The sequence below is a fragment of the Mixophyes fleayi genome, chromosome 2 (genome assembly GCF_038048845.1).
Source record: "Mixophyes fleayi isolate aMixFle1 chromosome 2, aMixFle1.hap1, whole genome shotgun sequence".
Lineage (NCBI taxonomy): Eukaryota > Metazoa > Chordata > Amphibia > Anura > Limnodynastidae > Mixophyes > Mixophyes fleayi.
The window spans coordinates 345,335,823-345,344,576 of NC_134403.1; the positions used below are offsets into that span (position 1 = coordinate 345,335,823).

At 45.4% G+C, this 8,754-nt stretch overlaps 1 protein-coding gene across 2 annotated transcripts; it reads left to right on the forward strand.

Annotated features, from left to right (window-relative positions):
• The first annotated feature begins 793 nt into the window (after positions 1–793).
• Positions 794–7,667, forward strand: LOC142139457 (uncharacterized). Of its 2 annotated transcripts, none has more exons than XM_075197080.1 (2): positions 794–2,302; positions 6,666–7,667. In XM_075197080.1, exons 1-2 carry the CDS (start codon positions 910–912, stop codon positions 7,115–7,117), a joined length of 1,845 nt encoding a protein of 614 aa, XP_075053181.1. In that variant the 5' UTR covers positions 794–909; the 3' UTR covers positions 7,118–7,667. The 2 variants fall into 2 exon arrangements, with proteins under 2 accessions (XP_075053181.1, XP_075053182.1); XM_075197081.1 differs by lacking the exon at positions 6,666–7,667 and adding an exon at positions 5,730–5,819.
• The last annotated feature ends 1,087 nt before the right edge of the window (positions 7,668–8,754 follow it).

The window sequence follows — 8,754 nt, forward strand, 5'->3', positions numbered from 1 at the left end:
CATTTACTATACTTTATGTGTTGGGATTATTGAAAGCACGTATTTAAAATATAATAATATTGTAATATGATCATGTCCACCAAGTTAATACTAATGATGTGAACATTCCTACCCAAAAGCAAAATGACTCTGGAACATAGTGGATGCATATTGGTTTTCATTATGCAAATAAAACTTTGGATTTCAATCAATTTTAAATGCATTTGAAATTGTCTTTTTCGGGGGGGGGGGGGGGGTCTTTATAATAATTTTGTAGAAGAAATGAAATAATTTGAATTGAATGTTATTAAAAAAATCAATTGAATCAATGAATAGTTTTTTATAAAAAAAAAATATATTGCCTGGATATCTATATGGATATAACTCATAAACAATTGTAATGAAATTTAGGATGACAAAGTCTCTTCAACGAAACAATGTATTTTATTCTTGAATGTTAATCATCTACAGCTTAGGTCTGCAAGGACTGGGTTAAGTGAAGCCATTTTAGCTGAGGGCACTTAAAATGCATGGATTATGTTTTTCAGGTCCTTACCCATTAGGGGTTAAAGTTGTTTTAGTCCCAGCCAATAGAATCCATGGGGAGTGGTTTCAGTCACCTCATTAGAAACTCCCATGGGCTTCTAGACCTTTCCTTCCTGTGATTTCACTGATGCAGGAGCTCCCTGGAGACAGATAAGATCGTTTTTATTGCTTTAGCTTTCTATCTTTTCTAACTCCCTGTTTTCATCTTTTTCTGTTTAATCTCATCCTTCACCTTATCTTTTAACCCCCCTCGTTTTTCCTTTTTCTTCATTTATTTCTCCTCTTTCTCTTTTTTCCTTCTCCCCCTCCTTTTTTCCCATTCCCTCATTCTTCTCCTCCCCTCTCTCAATTTTCTCTGTTCCCCTGTATTTCTCCTTGCCAAAAATGTCCAGACCTAGGAGATCAGCGGGCCCCCCTGCACGTCTGTCAGACGGGTCACAGCTCCCGGCCGGGAGTCTGCGCCCGCCTGTTACTTTATCCAGCTCTGCCCCCTCTAGTGAAGCGCTGGGAGCGCTGCCTGAAAGCGTGCATCCCAGCGCTGTTAATATTGCTGCAGGGGACTCCCCTGTCGCTGGGTCTCAACGGAGATCTGGGCAGGGGGGGAGGGGCGGCGCTCGCAGGTCCCGGGCTCCAGAGAGATCAGCGGCGCTGGCTGCCTCAGGGGACGCCAGCGCTGCTGTGCAGCATAGTCAGCAGAGGAGGAGATCTCCTTCTCCTACCTCTGCTAGGTCCAGCCAGTCCTCCCTTCCTCCTCGCTCTCCACCTCCCAATTTGGCAGGTCAGGTCTCCCCCAGGGCAGCAGGGGGAGAGGGAAGCTTACAGGCACTGGCTTCCTCTTACAGTTCCCCCGTTGGTAATCACCTGATAGCTGTGAATGAGGTAAATTTGGAGTCACAGCATGTCTCTGTTTCTGCCACAAGTCACAGACCCTGGTTACACAGCAGCAGTGGTGACAGTATACCTCAAATTAATATTATCCCCCCACTTATGCCTCAGGGATGGATCAGGGGTAGAGTGCGCCCTCATATGGCTCATAATGTAAGTTTTCAGCCCATGTTATCTTCTCAATTACACACACCCTCACCACCTCAGGTTGGGCCCCCTATACAGTATAATTTCATATCTCCAATACAAGCTGCTAATGTTCCTCTGCAGAGGCTTCCATATAGCGATTCAATCAATGTCGGGGGTCACCCCTCGGCGCTGGTTCAGTCTGGGAGCTTTCAGCAAAGCCCAAACACAACGCTTAGTCCATGGGCAAGACCAGCAGTAGCACAGGTGGAGGCGCCCCACGGGAACCTGCCTCCCTGGTCACTACCGTATCCTCCTCCTAATCCAGATAGGGTCCAGCGGCCAATGCAGAATTGGATGGCACCGTATCCACCTCCTTATGTTTCAAGTTATGGGCATGCTTCTAATGCAAGCATTACAAATATACCCGTCCCTGATCTCAATAGCTCCCCCTTTGGGTTTGGTTCCTCCCAAGATCTGGCCCGCCCACCAGCCCCAGGTTTTTCCTTTGGTACGCCTGTCCCAATAGAGTCGTTAAACAGCATTTCAGGAGTTAGGGTTAACCAGTCGTTTGTGTCTGAAGTAGCTAACATACATTCTGTTTCAGTGACGGCAGTATCGGGCGGAGGGGCGGCCGCGCCATTGCCAGAAGTTATCACAGTGACGGGGAGCTCTGCCTTACAGACGGAGCCAGCAGGGGATTCGGCTTCAAGAGAAGAAACATCAACCCAAGCACTTGCGTTACCAGGGACATCTGCGCAAAGTGGTGAGTGTGATTCTATTTTGGCACATCGTTCACATACACGCAGTCCTCCTTTAGCTACCACTAGTGAAGAATCAGATGAGGAAGGTCAGGGTCCGCGTAAGCTTTTAAAAATCTTAACAGAGCATTTAGCGAAGCCCGCTAGGGTGACCCCTTCAGGCATAGCTCCACCCACGGCTTTAGGCGGTCCTATGGTACGATGCGACAATACAGCATTGTTAAGAGGCGTGCGTCGCAGTTCAAAGGATAGGATTGACAAAGGGTACTATGTCGATTTGTTTATGCTCACCTCTGCAGCCAAAAAAGAATTGCTGGCTGCCTGTGGTAAGGGAGGAATGGGTGAAGAAAATTATAGAACGTTCTCAAACTGGTTGAGGGGGTATTGTATATTCTCTGCCATCTATGTGTAGTCTAGACCGGACACCAGGGCGGATGTGTGGAGGTACCTACACCTGATTAATGATCTGTGGATTAACGCGGGTGGTACAATTTGGAGGCGTTACGATGAGAGTTTTCGTAGCAAGGCAAACAAAATGCATACTATCCCATTTGGGTGTAAGGACGTTGAGTCATGGATGGCACTAATGCTGCCAACTGAAGATGCTATGCCTCCTGTAGTACCTAGGTTTCAGAGCCAGGGGAGGCGTAGTACTCCCCAAAACAGTAAGAACAGATGTTTCGCGTATAACAATGCCTCGTGCGGAAGGGGTGACTCTTGTAGATATAGACACGTATGCTCCAAATGCCGAGGCAGTCACCCAGCTAAGGATTGTACCAGGCAGTCATCAGGAGTGGGTAGGGGCCGCGGTGCGCCAGGAGGTGCTAACTAAGGGGCCATCCCCTATTGATTTAAAAGTTCTAGATAAGTGGCTTAGTTTTTTCCCAGATGTTGTTCAAGCCCAGTGTCTATCCCAAGGCTTTCATCATGGTTTTCAGCTTCCAGTAGTAGGAGAAATTAGGTCGTCATCGGGCAGGAATCTTAGGTCAGCAGTCTTGCTTCCTGATGTGTTGAAGGATAAGGTTATGAAGGAGGTTAGCTTGGGTCGTATGATTGGGCCTTTTGATTCCCCCCCAATTCCTGATTTGATAATTTCCCCTGTAGGAGTTGTCCCTAAGAAGGCTGCGGGTAAATACCGTCTAATACAGCATTTATCCCATCCTCCCGGTTTTTCAGTTAACGACGCAATAGATGTTAGCTTCAGTTCAGTCAATTACCAGTCCTTTGAGGAGGCCTTGACTTTAGTTAGGGGCTTTGGGCAAGGGGCTTTATTGGCCAAGTTAGACATTGAATCGGCATTTAGACTGCTGCCGCTTCACCCAGAATCTTTTAGATTCATGGGCTTTAGGCTACAGGACGGTTTCTACATTGATCGCTGTCTCCCCATGGGGTGCTCAGTGTCATGCGCTCTTTTTGAAAAGTTTAGTTCGTTCCTGCATTGGTGCGTACAAGCAGGAACGGGTCATCAAGGAATCGCCCATTATTTGGATGATTTCTTGTTTATAGGTCCCCCTTCATCCGCAGTGTGTGCAGACACGCTTTTTTCAGCTACGGCATTGTTCAAAATCATGGGGGTCCCAGTGGCGCATGACAAGACTGAAGGGCCTAACACATGTTTGTCATTCTTGGGCATAGAGATAGACACCATTGCAGGTTGTTGTCGTTTGCCTGAAGAAAAAATAAACAAGTTGGGGGCAGTGGTTTCTGAGGCGATTAGTTCACAGGGTAGCTCCTTGCGTCAGGTTCAGTCTCTTCTCGGATCGCTCAATTTTGCATGCAGGGTGATACCGATGGGACGTATTTTTTCTAGAAAATTGCAAATGGCCACATCAGGCTTAAAAAGGCCTCATGCCAGAGTACGCCTATCGGCGGAAATAAAGGGAGATTTGAGAGTATGGGCCAAATTCTTGCAGTCTTTCAATGGAGTGCGGATATGGCCTAAGAGACAAGTCTCGAATGTTTTGTTGGAATTACACACAGATGCCTCTGGGGCGAATGGTTTTGGGGCCATTTTTCAGGACGAGTGGTGTGCAGCTCCTTAGCCTGAGGGGTGGCGTCAGAGCGGTTTGGTGGCAAATTTGCTGGTTTTAGAGTTATTCCCAATAGTTTTAGCCATTGATCTATGGTGTCATAGGTTAGCGGGCCAGAATGTTGTTTTCTGGTGTGATAACCTTGGGGTTGTGCAGGCAATAAATCGCCAAAGCGCTACGTCATTGTCGGCAGTGAACCTTTTACGTAGACTTGTTCTGAAATGTTTGGAAAATGATATAATTTTCCGGGCCAGACATGTACCCGGAGAGGTGAATAAGGTGGCAGATGCGCTTTCGCGTTTCCAATGGCGCCGCTTTAGGGAGCTAGCTCCTTTGGCTCAATTAACCGGCATCCCTTGTCCTTTCTATGCATGGCAGTGGGTTGAGTCGGAATGATCGAGTTGGCGGAGTCATCCTTGGCGCAATCTACAAGACGTGCGTATCAGTCAGCGTGGAGTCAGTGGGAGGCTTTCTTACATCCAGGGCCCCAAGTACATCAGGTCAGGCGGAGGAGATTTTAGAGTTTATGTGGGAAAGATATAACACGGGTGTTAAAAAGGTGGCTATGGCCTCAGCGTTAGCAGGCATTTCTTTTATGGCCAAATTACATTCAAAAGTTGATCCCACAAGAGGTTTTATTATTTCCAAGGCTATGAAAGGGTGGGCTAGAACCCGCCCTTCGGTTCCTGACTCTAGGCGTCCCATTACGGTTCCCTTGCTTAGGCAGTTGATTATGTCGCTTGCGGAGGTCACTTCTAGCTCCTATGAGTCCACTTTATTCAGCACAGCTTTTTCTATGGCGTTTCACGGAGCATTTAGAATTAGCGAACTTGTGGCTAAATCGAGAGTTTCCCTAGCTACAGCCCTTTTGGGAAAATATACTTTAGTTGCTAGTACGCAGGTCTCCATAAAAATTGCACGATCCAAAACGGATCAGTTTAGTAGGGGTCATTGGGTCACCTTGTCCCCTTGCAATGATACGAGTATATGTCCGGTGGCTTGGTGTAATAAATTTTCAGGAATAAGGCCTAAGGATAGCGAGGCTTGGCTAGCACACATGGATGGGTCTCCTTTGTCCAAGTTTCAGTTTAATGCCATTTTTAAAAGTGCAGTGATAAAGGTGGGGTTAGACCCAAAATTTTATGGAACGCACTCGTTCCGTATTGGAGCAGCTACAGCTGCTGCCATGGGAGGGGCCTCCGTACCCGATATTAAATTGTTGGGGCGATGGAAGTCCGATAATTATAAAAGGTACATTAGACCTTAAGGCAATTATATGCTCATGTTTTGCATATGTTATTTCTCTATTGTCTATACTTGGTTCTCTTGCTTTACTTTTATCTTTCTGGTTCTTATCCCCCCTCCTCCTTACTCTCCCCCTCCCCCTTCCTCGGTAATCCAGGGCGAGAGCTGCTTGCCGTGTTCAACGGGGGCATGGAGGGATTTTTTCCCAATTTCTCCTACGGATTAAGGCCTGATTAGTGGTGAGCCTCCGGGGTTTTTTTGGGTTGGTTCACCTTCATCTGGGTTACCGTTCCTTTACTTTCTTATCTGATTAAACCTGTTTAGGTTGGTGACATTTCCCGCCTAGGGGTGTTAAATCGTTTTGGGTTGGTACCTCATAGCTTATGTTAAACCATGATTGGTTGGTATGTTTGCATGTCTGTATCATAAATCACGCAGTGGTTGGTAGTCGGGCATAGAACCATAGAATTAATATATTGTCATGTTGGTGTAACATACGGTAAACCATGACTTATTTCCCACCTCCTGTTTAACCTTTAAAGGTTGGTATGTTTCCAAGGCACGTATAGGCGTCATATCGTATTCCCATTGAGCATATATATTCATCAATTCACCTCATCAGATTGGTAAAGGTAATACTGTTATTAGTGCCCCCTCCCCCTTAAAATATAAGTCTAATAGGTTGGCATTTATAGCCTCACATACGTAGTTCCCCTCTCTTTAGCTTAAGCAATTTTATTCATCATTGGCCATATTAGTCTTCTGGGCTATTAGATAAGCAGTTCTATCATATATTTAGTCATATAAACCGGTTGGTTGGTCCATTCTCCCCCCCCCCCCCTGTCCCACATTTTCATACGAAGTTGGTATTAAACCTTTGCGGTTGGTTGCAAATATGGACAATTTGTTTAAAGTATGCAGGGGTCAGGGTCATTGCTCTTCAGAGCTGGTGTGTCTTGGTGTTATGTATGCATATAGGAGGAAAAAAGTAAAGGTTACAGGGCCTGTGTTGTCCCTGGTTTATATTCCAGGAATATTTTGGAATATTTGTTACTACTTCAGATCACCAATTCTTTCTATCTTCGGTTTACAGGCCTGAAGATAAACATTTGGATAATGGGACACTCATTTGTGTATTGGGCTTCAAAACATCATTTGGCGAATGAGTGGTCTAATTTCCCATGCCCGGTGGATATAAAATGGATGGGGAAGAGGGGCCTTTGCTGGCCATTCCTGTTGTCTTGGTTAGAAGAGGAATTGGCAAAATCACAACATCCTGATATTATTGTTTTGCATCTTGGGGGGAATGATGTGGGGAAGACTAAATCATTGGCCCTCATAATAAGCATTAGAGAAGATTTACGTGCTATTCGGGCACGATGGCCTACAATTGGGATTTGTTGGTCCAACATTGTCCCTCGTTTATACTGGAGGTTTCCCATTCGCCCCTCTATGCTTACTAGATTATTAAGAAAAATTAATAGTGTTACGGGGAAACTGGTTAGAGAATTGGGGGGGGGTAGAAATTTTCCACCCATCCATTAAGGCGGATAATACACACCTGTTCCGGCCGGACGGTGTTCATTTGAATAAAGAGGGGATGGGGTTTTTCATCAGGGAGATCTATGAGCAATTAGGTTCGTGGTTTTGTGCTCGTGGTGGCGGGCTGGGAACCCGTTAAAGGGTACCAGCTATGGTAGGAGAGCAGTGCAGTCAATGACTAGTCACAACGGTGGTTAGGATATTTGGCCGCACGTCACTGCCCCTTTCAAGTAACATTACTCTTGATCCTTCTGAGTGGAGGATCCCTTGGCGTGCTTTGCGTGGCCGTCAATGTTGAGTTCAGAGGGGAGCAGTCATGCTGACGCCTGTTTAACACCAGCCAATGTTAAGGGAGTATTCCTTGGTTTAGTTTGAATGCCATTTGGGCATTGCAGTATTTGGTTAGATGATTAGTTGTTTAGTTGACTGCAGTTTGCTCTCGCCACCACCAGGTGACTTTCATTTAATTGGTTTATGATTAATAAAAACTGCGACCTTTTGCCAAAGTAGCTATACGTGTCTGTGTCTTTATTTCATTAGATTAAGTAACACTTTTAAAGTACAAAGGTTGGTAAGGTGCGTGAAGGAAAAGGACATTAGCCATATGCGTTTTAGGTTAAGTGAAGCCATTTTAGCTGAGGGCACTTAAAATGCATGGATTATGTTTTTCAGGTCCTTACCCATTAGGGGTTAAAGTTGTTTTAGTCCCAGCCAATAGAATCCATGGGGAGTGGTTTCAGTCACCTCATTAGAAACTCCCATGGGCTTCTAGACCTTTCCTTCCTGTGATTTCACTGATGCCTCCCTCCCGCCCAGCTAGTTATTGTTTGATTTAACAATCTTTTTTACAGAGGAGGCGCAGTTGGTGGGAGAGCAGTGCAGTCAATGACTAGTCACAACGGTGGTTAGGATATTTGGCCGCACGTCACTGCCCCTTTCAAGTAACATTACTCTTGATCCTTCTGAGTGGAGGATCCCTTGGCGTGCTTTGCGTGGCCGTCAATGTTGAGTTCAGAGGGGAGCAGTCATGCTGACGCCTGTTTAACACCGGCCAATGTTAAGGGAGTATTCCTTGGTTTAGTTTGAATGCCATTTGGGCATTGCAGTATTTGGTTAGATGATTAGTTGTTTAGTTGACTGCAGTTTGCTCTCGCCACCACCAGGTGACTTTCATTTAATTGGTTTATGATTAATAAAAACTGCGACCTTTTGCCAAAGTAGCTATACGTGTCTGTGTCTTTATTTCATTAGATTAAGTAACACTTTTAAAGTACAAAGGTTGGTAAGGTGCGTGAAGGAAAAGGACATTAGCCATATGCGTTTTATGGGTTCCACTCGTATTGATTTTGCACATAGCTGATACATTTATGAATGGTCAGAAACAAAGCTCTGTGTACCTTCTGTAAATCTCCAGCTGTTAATTCTCTTTGTAAGTAAGTACATTACTTTCCATTTACTTTCTCTAAAACAGGGTATCCTAAAAGGGAAAATAGAAGCACATTAAGTTTTTAAAAGATAACCTGTCACCCTCCCCCCCCCTCCCCATAAACTACACACTGATGGAAAACTAAGGCAAGAAAATCTGCCTCACCTCCAAATTCCCTTTGCTGGTTTACCTAAAACTAGTGCACCCACTATGC